The 20,621-nt window shown below is 38.1% G+C and overlaps 1 protein-coding gene across 2 annotated transcripts in view; it reads right to left on the bottom strand.

Annotated features, from left to right (window-relative positions):
* Positions 1 to 17,243, bottom strand: part of LOC110029374 (phosphatidylserine decarboxylase proenzyme 1, mitochondrial) — a 58,837-nt gene extending 41,594 nt beyond the window's left edge. For both annotated transcript variants that reach the window (XM_020731640.1, XM_020731639.1), the window contains exons 1-4: positions 16,936 to 17,243; positions 16,533 to 16,621; positions 6,253 to 6,306; positions 6,075 to 6,140 (exon numbers count right to left, since the gene is read on the bottom strand). In XM_020731640.1, coding sequence (XP_020587299.1) covers positions 6,075 to 6,140; positions 6,253 to 6,306; positions 16,533 to 16,621; positions 16,936 to 17,095 — 369 coding nt within the window. In that variant the 5' untranslated portion in view covers positions 17,096 to 17,243. The remainder of the gene's footprint in view (positions 1 to 6,074; positions 6,141 to 6,252; positions 6,307 to 16,532; positions 16,622 to 16,935) is intronic.
* Between the last annotated feature and the right edge of the window lie 3,378 nt (positions 17,244 to 20,621).

The following is a 20,621-nucleotide window of genomic DNA, read 5'->3' as shown; positions in this document are numbered from 1 at the left end:
GAGAAAAGAGAAAATATAATACTAACCTACTGAAGATAGCTGAAGTCCTCACCAAAGAAACTTCAAGCAATCATGATGAATTTTTAAACTCTCACATAAGACCGTTCAGGGAGAATAATGGCACAAAAGCCAACTTCAAATTAATTGAAGTCGATCAATAATCTTATTTTTAGGAAATTCCAAGGAGAAGATTGCCCCAAAAGTCAACTTCAAATTAATTAAAACTGATAAAAAAAATTTATTTGTTTATAATGGTTTAGTTTAGGGCTACAAAGTGCCTGTTTATTTAGAAAATCATATTAAAAATCATAAGAAATACAAGGGTAAACAACCTAAGAATTTAAGGAATGTCTTAATCCCCTCTTTGACTACACTGTTTAGCAGCGTTGAGATTTAGAATAGACCAGCTTACTTTCATTGATAGGATGAGGGTTATTTAAACCCAATTACAATAGGCATAATAATGAAAACAGCAAAAATAGAATAAAATAGCTAGAAAAAAAAAGCATAAAATAGAACAAAATAAAAAAAAGAAATACATATTCAGGGAATAAAATCAAATAATAAGTAATAATGACATAGGCCGTTATAATCTAATGCTCCCTGAAGTTGAAACATGGATGTCAGTCATGTTCAACTTGGATTTGAGTCATTGAACAAAGGGTGAGGCAGATTCTTGGCGATAATATCCGCTAGTTGACCACTGTAGGGCAGATATGGAACATAAGTCTCCCCGTACTATATCTTTTTCTTAATGAAGTATTTGTCAATCTACACATATTTGGTACAATCATGCTGGACTGGGTTATGCGCAATGCTGATGGTGGTCTTATTATCACAGAATAGTTGCAGTGAGACATAGGTTGGCATACAAAGTTCACGAAGCATGATGTGCAACCAAAGAGCTTAACAGATTCCTAAGGACATGCATCGAAATTCATCTTCAGCACTGCTTCGAGCGACTACTGACTGTTTTTTGTTTTTCCACAGCTTGCTCCATACAAATGAGCAATAGCCCGAGATGGAACGTCAATCATGAACTCATCCAGTCTAATCAGCATCTATATAAACAGCAATAAACCGAGAGGTGTGGTGAAAAAAGAACAAACATAAGTCGGTGTATCTTTTAAGGAGTGAAGAACCAGATGGACAGCTTGAAGGTGGTGCCCATGCATGAATTGACTCACTATTCCAATTGCGTGGCATATGTCGGGGTAAGTATAAGTCGAGTTTTCCCATAAGGCACTGGCAATGAGTTATGTTGGCAGATACAACATTGATAATGTCAGATTATTTTTCCTTGTGATTAATAGAAACAATAACAGGTTTGCACAGAAGAAGATTGTTCTCTGTCCGAAGATCAATCACATATTTGCGCTGAGACAGGCAAATTTCCTGAGAGGATCGGGACACTTCCATGCCTAAGAAATGCTGGAGAGATCCCAAATCTTTCATCTCGAAGGACGAAGAAAGAATGTCATTTAAGGACTAATGTTGGAAGATCGTTGCCTGTAAGAACAATATTGTCAACATAAACAATAAGAATAACTACCTTGAAGGAGTGTCGGAAGAAAAGTGTGAAAGATTGAGCCTGAGTAAAATCATGGCCCATGACCACCTTCGTGAACATGTCAAACCAAACCCTTGGGGACTGTTTTAGCCCATAAAAAGACTTTTGCAGCATGCACATTTGTTCTCTAGAGGGAGTACAATCAAAACCCGGAAGAAGAGACATGTATACTTCTTCAATCGACTCATCATTCAAGAATGCATTCTTGACATCTAGATAGAATAAAAATCAATCCATATTTACCGCAAGTGATAATAGAACTCAAATAGTATTTAACTTAGCCACTGGAGCAAATAACGCATCATATTAAACTCCGAAGGTTTGTGAGTATCCTTTAGCAACCAATCTTGTCGTGTTGCGTTCAAATGATCTGTCAAAGTTGAACTTGCTGATAAAATCTATTAGCGCCCAACAGCTTTTTTATCCCGAGAAAGGACCACGACGTCCCACGTATGGTTCCCCTAAAAGACATTCAACTCCTCCATTAATGTCATTTTCCAGGCTGGATCAATAAGAGCAACCTCAATAGTAGCAGGGATCTAATGGTCCGTCAGGGAATGGCAAATGTTCTATAGGTCGGCAATAAACCGTGGAAAGACAAATATTTTGCAATAAAATAGATAGAGCATGATTGCGTACCTTACTTGAAGAATTCACCTCCTCATTCGGATGAGGGGTTATATTGAGGATGTTGCCCCGAGTGGAGTCAATGTCCTCTAAGGAGGTAGCGAGCTCCTGAGTTAGAGCATTGAGATGGGTGCGCCGAGTGTAGACACGGATAGTTGGAGCAGGAAATAGTGCACTCAATGGGACAGGGGACTCCTTAGTGATGGGAACAATGAGAGGACCATCCATAAGAGTAGGATAAGGGACAGTGCCAGGGAACTCAAGCTCCTCCTCACTAGAAATCGAGCTAGAAAAATAGGGAAGATTATCAAAGAAGATGACGTCGGCATTCACATAAATTTTGCTTGTGGTTGAATTAAGGCATTGATACCCCTTTTGAGTTGTGGAGTATCCAAGTAAGATAAATTTTATGAATATTGAATTAAATTTACTCTGAATAGGGGCAGTGTTACCAAAAAAGGCAGTGGCTCCAAAAAATTTTGGGATCTAAAGTGGAGAAGACTCGATTGGCAAGGAAGCATGACATCAGGACAGTTAAGGGGGTTCAGAATTTAGAATTTTGGAAGGAGATTATTTAGGAGATAGGTGGCAGTTAGAACGGCATCATTCCAAAAATATTTCAGGACATTTGATTGAAATATAATGGAGCGAACAATATAGAGGAAAGATCGATTTTTCTCTCGGCAACCCCATTTTGTTGAGTATTCACACAAAACCTATGGTGGAGGATATCTTTACTTAACAAGAATTCATTCAAAATAGTTAAAAACACACGGCCATTGCTGGCCTAAAGGACCTGAATAAGAGATTTTAATCGAGTTATGACAAAGGAGTAGAAGTTCTGGAAGGTCACATCAATTTTCGATTTGTCTTTTAAAATATAGACCCACGTCATTCAAATGTGATCATCAATTAAGGTCAAGAAAAATCATTTATTGGTGTTGCTAGGAGTGAGAGAAGGCCTCATATCACTGTGGATGAGGGAGAAATGAGCGGAAGGTGTGTAAGCGTGAGGTGGGTAATGGACCTGGTGATGATTGGCTAACTGACATGTCTTTCAATTGAAGTTAGAAAAAATTTATTAAAAACCATCAGAAGCATTTTTCAAATATTAAAAACTAGGATGCTTTAAACGACAATGTAATAAGATAATGGGGCAGTTAATGACTCCAGATAAACAAAAACTTTTGAACGTCGTGTCTTCACTCTTCATTTTTTTCTCTTGGAAGTAGTAGAGTTCAGCTACCCTCTTAACAGTTCTAATCATCATTCCCGAACGACGATCCTGAAAACACAAACATTAAACGAGAAATTAGCAACGCAATCGATAATACTTGTCAACTTGTTAGCTGATAATAAGTTACATTGAAGTCGTGGAACATATAAAACAGACTTTAAAGTTTGATCAGTCGTTGGTATAATCGACAATTTACCATAAATTGAGCTACAGGATCCATCGACAATTTTGACGGTACATTTTTCAAGAGCACGAATAGTAAGTTGAGAAAGCTTGCGAGCAACCAATCATGTGATCTTAAATCAAAAATTCATGGACTATAGGAGGAATAAACTGAAGGAATGAGAAGAGTACCTTGTTGGACATGGGAAGTCAATGGACCCGCAGAGACTTGATTAGCTCCAAGAAACATGATTAATTGCTACATCTAATTTTTTTAAGGATTTGGAGGATTATGGGATGTTTCGGGTAGAGGTTGATTGAGTCATGCCTGGTTTGACCATCGTCGTGAGTCCCTAGGTAGCAAAGGAATTGGTCGAAGATTTGTACGTCGACATACCATGAAATTTCCAACACTTGTCTCGAGCATGATTGGGTTTGTGACATTAATCACATGTGGGGCGACCGGTCCAAGGATGCATAGATGAGGGTTAAGCACTATCTAAGATCAAGGCTGACGACTTAACTGAAGGAATAGTAGTGTCGAGCATGACAAGTCTCTTGCTTTCTTCCCAATGAATTTGATAAAAGTAGCTCAAGCAAATAGAAGAGGATCCTAACCAAGAATACGACCCTGTACTTCGTCAAAGTCATTGTTAAGGCTAGCAAGGAATTGGTACATACAATCCTTTCTACGATCTTCTCAAAGAGGGATAAGTCGGTCGGAGACTCCCACGTGAAGCCTTAATACAAATCACATTTCATCCATAATGCAACCAAGTCATTATAATATTACGTCACGACCTTTGACCCTTGTTTTGCTTCCCAAATTTTCTTAAAAAGCTCATAGAGTTGGTCAGAATTTCCTACAACGGAGTAGGTATCATGAACAGCAGTCCAGAGAGCATTAGTTGAAGAGAGTAACATGTACGAACGACCAATTGAAGTCTCAATGAAGTTGATCGGTCATACCATGACTATGGAGCTCTCCCCTTCCTCAGCTTTATATGTCAGGTCAGTCTTTGGAGGCTCGCGAATCATACCTGTGAGATGACCGAACTCCACACGTCCTTTGACGAATAAGGACACTGCTTGGGATCATTGGAGGAAGATACTGTCATTCAAATTATGAGTTGTGATCAAGAAATTCATGTTGGCTTCCAGTCCTCAAGCCTGCAACGGAGCGGAGGTTGGAGTCGATCCTCCAGTGAAGTCAAGAATGTCTTCTGAAGATGATTCATTGAAAGAATCAGCCATAATTTTGACTGTACCAAAGGATATGTTATTCGGGTTCTGAGTCATCGATGAATTTCGGTAGAATCACAACAAATGGATACACCTTGTAGGAATTCAAGTAGCAAGACAACTGCAGGAATTTTTCCTATAGAACAGTGGCGCAGGAATTATTCCTGTAGGAATCCACCACATGACAACAGGGAATCTTCAAAGAATAACGGCAAACTACATGGACCCTTTAATGAGACGGACAAAAACCTACAGGTAATAGGGAGGGAGATTCCTTCTGGAATTAAAAAACAATAGACTATAAGGAGATTGCAGATGGACAGGAACCTGACAGACAGAAATCTAAGGTTAGATTTCATCTGGAATTGAAAGTAATTGCAGGGAACAGGAAACTTGTCGGTGGCTGCTTGAACCACAGGATTCCTGCAGTTCGTTGGACCCATCAGAGGAGGTCGTCGGCTAGGAGAAGTAGGTGTAGGTGGCGGCTGCAGGAACCAGAAGAGAAGCTCAGGGGTTGTTGGATCTAGCGTTAGGCTCTAATACCATGTTGAGATTTGGAATAGACAAGCTTGCTTTCATTGATAGGAGGGGCCTTTAAACATAAGTACAATATTAATAATAATGAAAAGCAATAAAAACTGAATAAAATAACTAGGAAAGAAAATGAAATAGCATAAAGTAAGAAAGAAAATACATAAATAGAAAATAAAATCAAATAATAAATAATAATGGCAAGGGCCATTATAATCAAATAAGCATAGTTAAAAAAATAAGACCAGCCATTAAATATAGGAATGGGGGCAGTTAAATATAATAAACATATGATGAAATTCCATAAGGGAGGATTTGATCATGGCATTTAAGGAAAGAGAGTAATGCCAAAATTTCAGCTTATTTTGATTTCTAAAGATGTTTAGTTGGCTAAGCATGAGTGAAACTTGATTGAATCTTGCTTTCATTGATCTTGATCATCAAAAACTAGTCCTTTAATGAAGGAGTTGTATCAACTGATTGGTCTTCATCAAGTCCATGCTTGAACTCAAATTCATATGATTCATCAATAGGACATGGTAACTCACTAAAATATAGTATGCAGAGTAACCAAGTATAATTTAAACTTAGAAATTCCAAGAAAGCCTTAAAAAGGGGATATGGTCAACACAAAGGGAAATGAAATTACTTATCAACTAGCACTGATATTTATTGAAAGTTCACAGATAAAAGAAAAGCACTTACCAAACTTGCAAGATAACCCCAAACGCGAGAGATAGATCGCAATGGCAACAGCCTCAGAAAAGTAGCCTGTTATAACATGGTGGCAAATATGCTTAAAGGGAAAGAAAATTTATGTTAAAACATAACAAAAATCAACTACTAGAATATACATGAATATAGAAATTGTAGCTGCCAATACCTTTACATCGGGTGAAAACTCAAGTTCAATACCTTTCTCCTTCACATCATCAACCTATAATGCACTAACTAAGTTGACCAACAAGAACAAAAAATGAAAGAAATCATAAAAGCAATTTAGTCGTATATGAACTCAAATACTGGTATTTAAATAAAATCCAAGAAAAGTTCTACAAATGCAAGAGCAAACACTAAAAATCTATAATAGATATCCATTTCAAATACATCATAGGAAAGCCATTGCCGTTTGGTAACTATCTCATCGATCGAGTTACATTATTTACATAACTAAAGTGTAATTCTGTATAAATCACTCTAAGTTGACGACATGCATTGTGTGATAGCATCCATTAGAAATGATTTGTGTAAAGATTCAGGCATAATTCTAGTGTAAAGTTACATCATGATAGTACAGCACACCATGAAGTACCGTACAAGCTACATCTATGAAATTTCAATCCCAATTGTTTTGTGAATAAGCATATAATACAACACTAGTCATGATTTAAATCCCACAAACATTAAAGGTCAAAAATAAGAGATGCAAAAAGACTTTTTGAACATAGACTTCAAGATATTTCAATATTTCTTGATTATATACATAAAATTTTATCAATAATTGCTCAAGATGAATGAAGGGAGAAATAATGTTAAATTATTTACACTACTGCTATTTTTATCAAAACATTCTTAAATAATATATATTATATATTATTACATTCTCATAAATATAAATGATTTTGGACACAATAAAATTCTTATCTTAAACATTTGTTGCATCCACAAATTTCAAAGACTTATCTCTTAATAGTACAAATGAATGATCTACACAATTTTTGAATAAATGAATAAATAGTTTTGTCAATTTAATTTGCTTGGGTAAAAAAATTTCAAGAAATGATTAGCAAATCGTATAAGCATTTGAAACAAAATAGTATCCCGTCAAACCCTCTTGTTCCTTTGTGGAATGTTAAAACTTTTTAACCTTCTTTATATTTGGAACTAAGAAATTATTGAATGCATTTAAAAGTTCCAAACATTAGGAAGTACGTTTAAGAAAGTATATTACTCACCTATCATTACCTTCGACGGCTATTTAATATCAGTGGCATTAAAATAACATATTAGTTTCCTTTTATTTCATCCTAGCAACCACCCATTAGTAAAATATATTTTGTATCTTTCCCAGCGACTATCACACATAGATTTTAATATAATACTTTATATGCTACTTTATGCTTCTAAAAATATGAATTAAATTTAGAGATTTAAATCTGAAAATAAGATATAATATTAAAAAAATAAAAATAATATTCTTAAGGAACTACTACATATATAAATAAGAGGCTCTTTTGTAAGTGAGACTAAGGAAAAATTTAATAAAGTCTATTTTGGTTCTCATCTTAATCAAAAGCAAGTAAAATTTTAAGTATGCATTGAAACACCATCCATCTTGAATGATGCGCGTGATCCTTTACAAGCAATAAGGAGTTAACGCGAAAATCCACGATGGGTTCAAAGATTATTGTTTTTTTTATAATAAAATCTATGTGTGTACGTAAGTAGGAGGAGACCAAACCACATAAAAATTGTCGTGTTTTACATTTTAAGTATTTTTATTTCATAATTTTCTATAATATCATAACTCATTTAATTATTTATATATATATATTATAAATGCTCAAGGGATAATTTTATTGAAATTGAAAAGATACATAGAGGTTGTATGAGAGGACCCAAAAAAAGATGTCATGCCCATATGATACATCAGACACTAGCATCCTAAAAGATAAAACATAGATAAAACACAAAAAAATAAAACTTGCAGAAAATAAGTTGTTAGGCACGAGCCAGTTTGTTCTTGTCTCTACCTCTGGTTCTAGGAGCGGAGACAGCTAACAAATTGTTGAGTGTCGTTCTATTACCTGAAGTTACTAGAGTATCATCCATTAAGTACCCAAGCTGGGGTGTGCATTCATTCTTCTTTTTCTTTCTAGATGTGTATACCTGTTATTCCTCATACGAGGACTGGCTCATATGATCAATGTGGTCAACAGATTGTTGGGCATGTACGAGAGAATGAGCCCCCGGCTCCTGACTAGCAGTAACAACATTCTGATTCTGAAGAGATGGTGTCTCTTCAACACCTGATGTATCCTGGGGATGTGGAGCTTCAATGTTATCCTGATTATCGGACTGTCAGCACTAAAAAGTTAGGGGAGTTGCCCGTAAGAAGCTGTCGGTCACCGGAATTGAAATCTCATCACCCGCATAGGAATGACGCTTTAATTTACATATAAATGTAAGTTTAGAAAAATATGAAATCAAACTGACCTCATAATCTTCACAGTTTAAATTAAAGAGCGTTTTACCTCAAATCTTGTATCTATCCAGAGGGATAAACACAAGACTTGAGGATAATGTTCGATCAAATAAACTAAGAAATATATGACGTCCGTTTAGTCTGCGAAACCATTTTATTTGCCAACAAATTCCACTATTTAATATGAAAAATTAAATAGGGTTTATTTTAAGCTGGGTTCGGAAAAGCTTCCTATAGGGGCAAGTCCATATAGTTAATTACATCTTAAACAACCGTAGTTATCTAAGAATACTCTCGATATAAATCAGGAAATATTATCTTCAAAGAGGTTAAAAGGATAGGACTTTTCAACGAAATCAGACAAAGAGGTGTGAAAAAATAATGGTTCAAGTTTGGAACATTTATTATAGAATCCAAAGGAAGAAAAACTAGGGGATGTCACAGATCCGAAGGAGAACCTCGATGACTTCCCAGTCTATCCCTTCGATGACTTCCCAGTCTATCCTATGGTTTGGCTTCAGTTTAGAGGAGAAATTATTCAAGTGTTTTAACCTGCCAACTTTATTTATTTGGGGCTTACACTTGTATGAAACGATCACACAAATAGTTTGAAAGATGTGAGGATTTAGATCGTGACGGACAACCTCGAAATCCTAAAATGAGTTAGGGCTTAGATTGCAGAGTAGAGCTGTACAAATGTCTAAAAGAAAATTTGAGAATTTATGTCGCACCACGCGAACGACCTCAAAATCCTATAGATTGTTGTTTAATTCTAAGGAAGGAATGATTTAGCTGGGGAAGACATGTTCTGCTGTTGAAGATGGTCGTGCTGCCCACCGCGCTAGCTCCAAGTTCCTTGTCGTGACGAGTTTAAGTTTTCTAGAGTGTCAGGTTATGATGTCAAATCAAGCGGCCCAATGGTTGTAGTTTTTAAAACATTCTAGGGGAACAAGTTGAAGTTGTACAGTGTATAGAATGGCAGTAGAGTATGTAGCACAGAACAAGCAGTAGAGTATGCAATAAAGAGAACAGTACAACATGCGGTGTAAAGAAAAAGTAGACGATACAACAGGAAAGTGATTACAATAAAGTAACATGCTGTAAACATAAAGCAAACCTACATACCTGGGGGATCCGCTGTTCCTTAGATGTAGTTGATGCAATCAGGTATAAGCAACAAAATTTGAGGAAGCAGACTGAAATGCTTTATATAGGCGAAGTAAAGAAACATCACCCAGAAATCTCGAAAAAAAAAATCGTCAAAAGACTTGCGACAAGAAAAATGCGAGGAAATCGACAAATTGACGAATCGATGAAAATCGTAGAAAACACGGGAAAATCTCAAAAAAAGACCACGAGCGCTTTTTCCAAAAATCTCAAGAAAACATATGAAAAAGTCTGAAAAGAGGGGACCGCAAGCACTCGGGTCGGGGCTAGGCTCAACTATATATTAGTACTCGAGGGTCGTCGAAGGCTACTCGGTCACTCGGATGTCTAAAGTCCGCCACTCAACTAGAAGTATGTCCTATCGAACCTAACTCAGGAGGGTACTCCATAGCCCAAACAGGTGATCAACAGGTGGACAACCAATGTTTAAAATATATTTAAAATTTATATTTTTAGCATGCACATAAGTTTCAAGCATACAAAAGGAGTTGTATCAATTTTATTTGTAGCGAAAAATATATTTTTATTTTAGAAAAAGGTGTATATGTTCTTATCAAATTTGATTTTTATAAATTTTAAAGAGTAGTTGTCCACGAGCCGATCGTGCTGTTGGGCGTAGGGCCACCAACAACCTAAGAAGATTCGGGTCAACTCCCGCTACTCATATGTCGGTGAATGATATTATCGTCCTACAGCTCACCGGGTTCTTGAATCGGATCCTGATAGGTTCCTGAATCGGATCCCGATATCGTAGGATGACATATCATTTTGTTCTATCTCCGGCCCCCCCCCCCAAAGGCCCAAAACAAAAACCGACCTACTTGCGACCTTGCTTGATGGTTTTACCTATAGCAAAATATACGTGGACACTTATGCATCGGCATAAGCATTGAAAACCGAACCAAGAAGCAAAGAAAAGAAAAGAACAAAAATGGGGTGAGAGAGAGGAGGGACCGATCCACCTAAAACATCAAAAAGAACAAAGAATGAATCAGCTCTCAAAACTTGTAACGAAAAGACCTAAAAAGGTAAGTCTCAGAATCAATCGAAAGGAGGACAGCAACTAAAGCTCTCGGCCAAGGCAACCCAAAGGATCAAGAGGCTCACGGCTAAGGCAGTAAATAGGGCCCAGAAAAGAGAGTAGAAGGTCACGGGTAAAGCCAGCAAAAAGACAAAAAAAACACACCCGAGCTCCAAACTAGCTCACGGGTAGGGGCCAAAACAAACCAATCCAAACTCCCTATAGGAAGCTCACGGTCGCAGATGGGAAGGTGGAACCCAACACAACAATCCCACGGATGGGGAACAAAGAAGAAACAGACCTATATCTACTAATCTTACGGTTAGAGGGCAGAACCGAAAACCACAAGGACAGTGTCCACCGAGCAAGGCTCATGACCAAGGTAGCAAAAGAAAAACCACCCCAGGTATTGCCAGTTTGCCTTTGATATACATAAGAGAGTGAATGGACAAACCTTCATAAATCATCCAAACCGGCTCCAATTTTCATAAAAAATATGCTCAATTTATTTTGATCACCTCACTCTATAGATAGTGCAAATACATATATTTTTGGATGGCAAACTTGATTCATCAACAACATTCAAGTCACCCTAAGTTCAACAGGAAGAGCCAAACAACCCCAGATGACCTACCAACAAGTTCATGGGCGGAACTAAGAACAAGCATGGACCAACTCCACCACAAGTCTTCGGGTAAGAGCAGAAAAAGAGAGCAGAAAAAGACACAAAACAGGCCCCCAACAAGCTCTCGGGTAGGAGCAGAAAAAGACACAAAGACAGGCTCTCAACGAGCTCTCAGGTAAGGGCCAGAACAAGGCATAAACAGACCAGGGCACAAGACAGGCCCTCAACGACAGGCCCTCAACAAGAGCAAGGAAGACGCAAAACAACCTCTCCAACAAGCCTTTTGAATAATGACAGCACAAAGCACAAGTTAGGTCCTAAGACAAGGGTCATCGCCCAACACAAACAACCAAACAAACTCCCAAGACTAGAGACCGCAACCTCCACAGCAAGGTAAACCAAGGCTATTCAAGGGTAGGGAGCAACTAAGCATTGAAACTGAATCCCCAAAACAAGCCCCGAAACAAATATCCCCTCCAGCATACATTGCGAGCAAAGACAACAACAATAGAGGACCAATATCGAGCCCCAAACCGAGTCACATATCACACTAAAATGGGGTCCAGGTAAGTATCAAGTTGCAGCCCCATAATTTTCCAAATTAAGCCCTCAAAACAAAATAGAGATAAGGCGAAGCAGAACCCCTCACAATCAAAAGGCTAAAACCGCAATCCAGCACAAAGCCAACCGTGAGACCCAAAACGAGACCCAAAACCAAACCATTAGAGCAAGGTGAAACTGAGCCCAGCAGGGGCCAAAACTAAGCCCAACATCAAAATAGGACATAGCTCTGCAGGCATTCAAAACCGCGGTCATGTAAATCCCCAAGCTAATTCATCAAAACAGAATAAAATCGAGTCATTACAAGGCAAAACCGGGCCATCCAAAGGCTAAAGAAAAGTCCTCATTCCTTCAAAACATCAGTATATGGAGCCAAGATAGGTTTTTAAACTATAACAATAATATAGAAAGTATTTTAGGCCACAAATTGTTCTAAGCATGAATCAACTTCCCTCAAACATCCAAGCATGAAAGATGTCCCCCCCTCGCAAACCAAACTATTAAAGCAAACTATAGAACATTTCCCAAATCAAAGTGAACTTCTCGATAACATGCATTTTAAGCAAAAGAAGGTTATAAGATGTCAAAACTGAGCCCCCAACATATATGAAGGGCCAAATAAACTCTCCAACATCTCATGCTAAATTAGAACAAATGAGGAGTTTCAAGATACATATCCCAGCATGCTTGAGAGAGGAGCCAAAATTATCTCAAAACCACATTTTAACATTTTTTATTTGCCTGGAACAAAAAGAAAAGAGAGGAGCTAATAACATGCTATACTTTCACAATTTTAAGCAAGTAATCAAATCTAACTCCTAAAACATGCTCACATTTCTATCTTTCACATGCTGAGGTGACAAATATTTCAAAATATAGGTGCAACACTAGGCTAGCATGCCATACCAACCACAGCACCAAGCTCAAGCATTCGACAGAAGGAAAACCGAAAAGGAGTAAAGCACAAAAAGGGCGGGTGGGGGGGTTAGGGGGTACCTCCTTGAAGTAAAAGCCAAAAAAAATAATAATTTCAAGAGCACTTCACCACTTTCAATCTTCCCTCAACAGCAAGGGTAAAACCACTCCAAGCCTAAAAAAGCTAGAGAAGAACGATGAAAAAAGAAAATGACAGAATTTTCCCTTCCCTTATAGGAGTAGACGCTCCCATATGGGCGTGCGAGAGGCAGAGGATGAGATCCTCGCAGAGGATGAGATACGATAAGGGATGGGTCGTGGGATCGTCCGACGTGGGCGAGGTGAGCGCGGGAACGAGCTCCAACGGCACGAAAGAACGGGCCAGGTGGAACCGAGCGAGCCGAAGCTATGGCAGAGGTCCACGAGGTCGAGACTCAGTAGAGGGGAGGGGGAGATAATGAAATTATGTTAGGATTTAATATAAGGTATTAATTATAACTATAATAATAATAAAATATTGTTTATTATTATAATTAACACTTAAATGTATATTTTTTCCCCAGACGTGTCGTCGCGGTGAAACGAACGTCCCCTTTAGGCAAAATCGACGTTCTGGACGCGTCGGCTTAGTCCGTTTTGTCATCCGGAGTCGTTTAGGCAACCCCGTCAACGATTGGGACCAAAACGCTTCGCGATTCGAATCACGTCAAAAATACAGCTCGAGCTTAATCAAATAAGGCGACGAAGAGTATTAACGCGTACAGTCAATCCTAAGGCCAACAGCCCTATAGGATTCTCCTTAAGTTCCTCCACAGTAGTCTTACCTACTAAGTAATAGCGGTCAAAGTTACCATGCGGAGCGTCAATTTGAGTGAAGAAAAGCTCAGAATTTCTAACGTGGAGGGCTCTTTTGCTAGTTTTCTAGGAGTAGTTGACAGGGAAGTCCTACGGCTATACCCTAGGCTATTAAAGAGGAGAAAAACTACACCTCCGCCAAAAGTGAGGTCAACACGGACCCAAGTAAACCATCTGCCAATATATCAGTCGGAAGAACTGAGACAATATTGTCTCCAGTAGTAGGAGGGGGAGGTGGCATCGTGTCAACCGGTATTTCAATAGTTTGTGGAATGCACTCAGGAGCGGAGGAGGGACAGTTATGAGGTGGGGCAGATCCAGAAGCGTTTTTACTTGAAGGTTTTAAATTCGGATGCAACTGATAACATTGAGAAGGAGAATGTCCAAACATACGGCAGTGGGTACAATAAAGTGATGTCTCTTCAAGTTCTGTTTGCTGTCAAAATCTCTGATGTTGTGTGTCAATCCATATTTCTCCCGGAAAAGATAAAGTAATATCCCTTTCAATCAAAATTCTGGCTTTTGAAAACCGAGTCAGATTCACTATAGGCATGTCAGCTTTGAGGGGTTCACCGTATACCATCACTAAAGCGAAGAGAAACTCTTGATCAAAAAGGTGAATCTTCAAACCTGGAAAGCGCAGACAAACAGGAATAGTAGGAGGTTCAGTACGAGGGTCAAAATCCACCGTCCATTTTAAAACTTTCATCACCTGGTTTTCTATTAGAAGAACTCTTCTCGCAAGCAAATGGGTGTAGTCTTCATCATTTGATAATTGAATAAGAATGTGACGACCATCCAATTTACCGATCTTCCAACCCCTTTCAGCTTCATTTGCTCAAAGTCCTTTCGAATTAGCTCAAGTTTAGGATTTTCATAAAGAAACTTATCTACTAAGAACAGTAAACAGGGCACAGCTAGGGTGGAAATCTCTGCCTCAGTGAGAAAGATTGCAGGTTTATCGTTTTATGAGAATCTTTTTTTGCTTTTTTGAGAAATACGGTTTCAATTCCAAGAGCAAAATTGTTGTAGTATCGTTGCGGAAACATATTCGAAAGAGGGGCAGAGACAGGGTTATCACTGGAGTTATGAAGCTATTTCTTCAGCAAGCTGTCGATCGGCACAGACAGGCGCAGACACAGACAGCCGCGAACTCTGGCGAGCGGTCGACAACGCTGGCGGAAGGCGAGTGGAAACGAATCGCTAGGCGACGCGGATGATGGTGTCGCGACTCGTGGAAGAAGACGCAGGAGTCGCGTCTTCTTTATTCACAGTTGAACATAAATATATTGCGCTAAATATAATATGAGTATTGAAACTCATGTGACATCTATGGCCACACACATACACGTGTGTGTGTATCTATCTATCTGTGTGCTTGTCTTGTGTGTATTTATGCTTTGTTTCCATGTTTATACATTGTTATATATATATATATATCTGTGTGTGTGAGAGAGAGAGATAAAAATCATAAAATTAAATCTTAAATATTTTTAATACACCCCCTCTTGGTGTGTCATAATTATCAGTAGAGCTATAATTATTCACAAAATTGTTGTAAACAGTAATCTATTATTTAGATATTTATCCCAAAAAAATTTGTTATATTAAAATGACTGGCATAAGAAAATATGTTTATAGAAAAAATAAGCAAATAAAAGCATATATCTTTAAACCATTTTATCTTACGTTAATTTTTTTTTATTGAAATAATTGTTGTAGCCATATTGTCTTTGCTTTTTGGTTTCCATGATGTTTATGACATTTTGTGGTTAGTGGTTCTTTAGTGATTGAAACATTTTTTTTTATTATTATTATTATTCTAATTGTTAGACTGACATAACACTAACTTTTGATCGTCCATTCCCATCATGAAAATACAAACTCTTAAGCCGAGTCGCGACGAATTAAAAGCTCATAACAAAAAGAATTTCATGAAAGAAAATTCCAAAGAGTTTCACATCACAAAGAAACCACTTCCAACTCCAAAGCCACCAATATATTCAGCAAAAGAGCTCTTCATTGACTCGAAAAAAGTAATAATGCATAAAATGGTCAAAATATCATGACATTATGACAATTAAGATGATAAAAGTTTAATTCATTGTATGTTATGTTTTGTTGTATAAGTTATTAAATTACAACAACTTAATTGTTCTATATAACTTCCACTATTTTTTATGCTAAAAATGATGCAAGGTGTATAATTCAATTATACCCCTTAGTTTATTAATGTGAAAGAAACTAGGGTTATTTTTATGAAACTATTAAAGTAAAATAATGAGCCTCGAAGCCTCTTTAATCAAGCCCATTTTCCCCATTAACTTTTTTCCGTTATTTGTGAATGTAATGAAGATTAGTACCAAAAGGTAGATAGATGTCTCATGACGTGAGTTGTCTTCTTCGCCCCTCAATATCTATCAAGTTAGGGCATTCCATCCTTCCTCTTCAATCATCCTATGTTTTCCTTTATCAGCATTAAATGGGTTCAGGTGAGGATTGTGGGGAGAGAGAGACCCCACAATGGATGAACAAATTGTGGGTAGAAAACTAGGTAGAAGAGTACTGTAGGAGGGTTTTTGGTAGAGTAAATAACTAGCCAGTCATTTAGTCCCTTCATGTTTAAATTCGCACAAGGTCATGTAAAAGAAGACAAAACGAACAGTTTTACAGCTAACGAAAAAAACTTCAAGCAAGCACCAAAACCTTTGTAAAAGTGTATTAATTTAAAGCACGGTAGTTATAGAACAGAGAGTTATCGTTATGAAAAAGTACACTACTCCACATTCCACAATGTTAAAGAACTTAGCATGCCTTCTTGTCTTCGTAGAGGCGGCGAGCATGAAGAAAACCAAGCATAAGAAGAGTTGCCACCGTAGCACCCGGCACCAGAAAAAAGTTCCCTGAAATCACAACAGAAATCGTCATTCAAGGCTCGCTATTATAACGACATTGCAATCAGTACAACCAGTGGTAGCACAACATAGCACAGTGATTTGTCCCCAGTTAAGATAATCAGTAGAAATTTCCGATTAAACAATTACCAAAAACGACGCCCTAATTCCAGATTCAAGTAATCTATCGTATACCCTAAATCAAAAAACTTTCGACCTAGAAAAGACTAAGCAGGAAAAGAAAACCGGATAAAGAACATTAAAAGAGGACATATTCCGGAGATCAAATGCAGAGAATTATGTAACAAAGCAGACGGAATAACCTTCGCCATTGCCATTGCCACCGCCACCTATGGAGGACCGAGCCGAATGGAGTTTCCTGGCTAGATTGTCGATGCGCAAATAATGGGACTGAACCCTGTGGCCTTTGAAGAGATGGTGGGAGAAAAGAGACCACCTCTGTGAAACCCTATATGGCTTCATCACCGGTTATCCCTTTAGCTGCACTGGCCGATGGGCTGAAACCGGAAGTGACCACCCCTCCGCACTCCGAGCGAAATTTATCGTCCCCGTGGGCGGCCGGGCCTGTTTTGGCAAGCTGCAATATTGTTGAACCCAAATTCGTTTTAGAGTCTTTTGGGCAGCTTGTGTTTTATCCTTGAAAGCACCCCGCGCGCCGCCTGCGGGATCTATCTGTAGTTTGAGTTTAGTATAAAATCTCAAACATAATTTTGGATAAGCTGACGAAACGTGTGAATCAAATGGTACATACGGACCCTTAACCTGTGAGTGATGCTCAAGCATCCGAGCCATAGAAATTTTGTGATAGAAAAAGAAAGGGAATGATCCGAGCCATAGAAATTTTGTAGTGATGCTCAAGCATCCGAGCCATAGAAATTTTGTGATAGAAAAAGAAAGGGAATGAAAAAAAATAAAATGACACTCGTAGGTGCAAATTAGGATATCCTAAGCCCTTTGACTTTATTTTATATATATATATATATAATTGTAGTTACATCCAGAAACTCATAAGTTTCTCCCTACTTAAGAAAAGTCAAGATATAATATCTCTCATTTTAGATGCTATGGAGTTCCTATTTATAGGAGAAAGAATGATCAAGTCTAAAATTTCATGTTTTTCCCTACTTTAATGAGGGAGTTAAAAGTCATTATTATATTTTTACTAATTTCCCATTTTAATAAGGGAGTTATGGATCTTTATGGTGTTTTTCATAGTACGTGCTTTAACAAGTGAGTTGCGGGTCTTTATGGTGCATTTTTTAAGTTATAGACAATTTTTGACACATTTTTGTCATCTTTCTTTTTATATAGAATGTTAGATAGCCTCAAGATTGCATATCATTTTTGACTTTATAGTGAGAGATGCAATAAGAATAAAAAAAATTTTAAAGCAAAAAGTATAATTGCATGAATCAATGAGGATACTCACTCTTAAGGCGTTTTCTGCACGATGCTTTAGTAATTTTTACGTTATCTCATTGACTTAGAAGCATTTTTATCTGAATCGACTTTTTGGTCGATGTTATGTAAAGGTACTCGCTTATGTTGTTGTGCTTGTCTATGTTGACTCCCGATTCTGCTCTTGCGAAAATTGTCGATCGTGATATCATCCAACTTGAGTCTTATTCTTCGTTCATCCATTTGTTAGGTCCGATCATTCGTTGCTCGCTCATTCCAGAGTTTTTTTCTTCTTATTCGCCCTCGGAGGGGAATCTTTCATTTGCTCTCATATGAGAGATTCCTTTTTTTTCCTCACCCCAAAAGGGAGTTTTTTTTTTCTTTCCCCAAAGAGGAGTTTGTGTTTGCTCACCCCTAATGAGAATCTTTTGTTCTTCTATTTGCTCGTGTCGAAGGGGATTTTTTTTGCTCGCCCTGAAGGATAATCTTTTGTTGTTAACGTCCTGTTTGCTCACTCAAAACTGAGTTTCACAAGTGTCAGTTGAACCTTGGGCAACGTTATAGAAATTTGTGTTTTAGCTCAAGATAAGTTGTGAAGTAAATCTCTTTTTTTTCTGGATGAGATGTCAGCCGCTCGGAATTGACCGAGTGATGCGCAGGTATGGTCGATTGGCTTGTTTCTACTGTTGGGAGCTGATCATCCGTTTTTGAATACTCACCTGTTGGCTAAACTCTCTAGGAAGACTACGGAAAGAACATTTTCGGTTTCAGATTTGTTGTTGCATGAACTCCTTAACGTGCTTTTTCTATTAGGAGTGTCTCTAATGTGTATTTCTTCTCGTTGGTCTCACTTTCATTTTGTTAGTAGAATGTCTCATGTTCACCACACATTTAGGATGTTGAATCCAAACTTGTTTTATGAGGCATGCCCATGGATCGGAGCGGTGAGGACCTTGAGAAAAAGAAAGAACCCACGAAGGAAAAAGAAATAAAATAACATGCATAAACTTGCCTCGTAAAGGTGAACTGGTGATATCCCTGAGCTCTTTAAGATCAAGGCTGATGGCTCAACATGGCAAAGCTCTCCCTTTCAACTTTAAATGAGAAAAAATATATATCTAAAAATGCCTATATTTCACAAGATGTGCTCTCACCAACAGGAAAAAATAAATAAATAAAAAATAAAAAACCAACATTATCACAGCTATGGGGTTCAACATCATTTTCGCCGAAATAACTCTATCATGTTAAAGACAATACAGAGCTAAGTGCACAGAGGAAACTGGAGTCAGTACTTGAATTTTTTTGGTAAAAAACCATATCCTTACCCAGAAGGTTTTTCGCCTGCGCCGGCATCACCAACTTCCGAAGGGTGACGCTGTCTTGCATAACATACCTCATCTGAAACTCCTTTAGTTCGTTCTTCGTTAAGAACGAAAGGTTAGCCCCCTTCACGGAGTTGAAAGGGGTTGAAGAGTATTTTGGTGCCATTAAGGAAGATCAGCGGCTGTCGAAAGGGTGAGACTATAAAAAAAGAAAAGCTAAAAGCTCTAATGCGTAAATCGAAATGTGTAAAGTAAGGAACAAGTCTAACACCCTATTTATAGGGTGGACTCAAAAAATAAAGCGTCACACAAGGATGAGTAACATATTAAACATGTTGTTAAATTTATTCAAATGTCTTTTCATTTCCAAATAAGGGTGAGACTATAAAAAAAGAAAAGCTAAAAGCTCTAATGCGTAAATCGAAATGTGTAAAGTAAGAAACAAGTCTAACACCCTATTTATAGGGTGGACTCAAAAAATAAAGCGTCACACAAGGATAAGTAACATACCAAACATCTTTTTAAATTTATTCAAATGTCTTTTCATTTCCAAATAACTTTATGAGCGGGTCTTCCAAGGCCTCAGGTGGGATGTATCTTTTCTAAGTCAACCTTTGGATGACCATTGCCTCTTCTATTCCAAGTTATTCCAATCAGCCAACCTTGTGGTGGAATTTGGACAGGTCGGTCAACTCCCGAAGGGCTCCCAGCTCGCACAACACCCCTGTCAGGCCATCCAACAAAACCATGAACCTCTGTCTGCAAGGCCGCCACAACTGAGCCTACGAACACTAGAGGGACTGAGGTTTGCCACTGGTGACCGACAAATCAGGCCTTCGGTCAATCCCTTCAATGAACGTACCCCTCATTGTTAAGGTTCAGGTCTCATCCTGTCTCTTGTCCCACGGCTCCAAGGGGAGGTGATTGATGCTCCATTAACCCTTGATCAACATCAGCGGTGGGTAAAGAAGCGGGCAGCTGGTATCCTTTCGGAATGGCTCTCGTAAGCTCGGTCTGCAGGCCGGTCAAAATAGCAATGAACTTCGCAACATCTTTCAACTGCACATCGTCCTCGAGCTCATTAATTCAATTAATGTGTCTACATATGAAAAATGTCAATGAACTGTTAAAAATCGACGACGAAAAAAAAAAGAATTTTGTTTTTTACTTACTCATAATTTAATAAATGAAGAAATGGTCTTGAGCACCTCCCCCCTCCCTCTACTGTGAGGCACTGTCGGCACTATTTTTGGTGTAGGGTTTGC

Source organism: Phalaenopsis equestris, unplaced genomic scaffold, assembly GCF_001263595.1.
Source record: "Phalaenopsis equestris unplaced genomic scaffold, ASM126359v1 Scaffold000568, whole genome shotgun sequence".
Taxonomy (NCBI): domain Eukaryota; kingdom Viridiplantae; phylum Streptophyta; class Magnoliopsida; order Asparagales; family Orchidaceae; genus Phalaenopsis; species Phalaenopsis equestris.
This window is presented reverse-complemented; position numbering and strand designations above follow the sequence as displayed.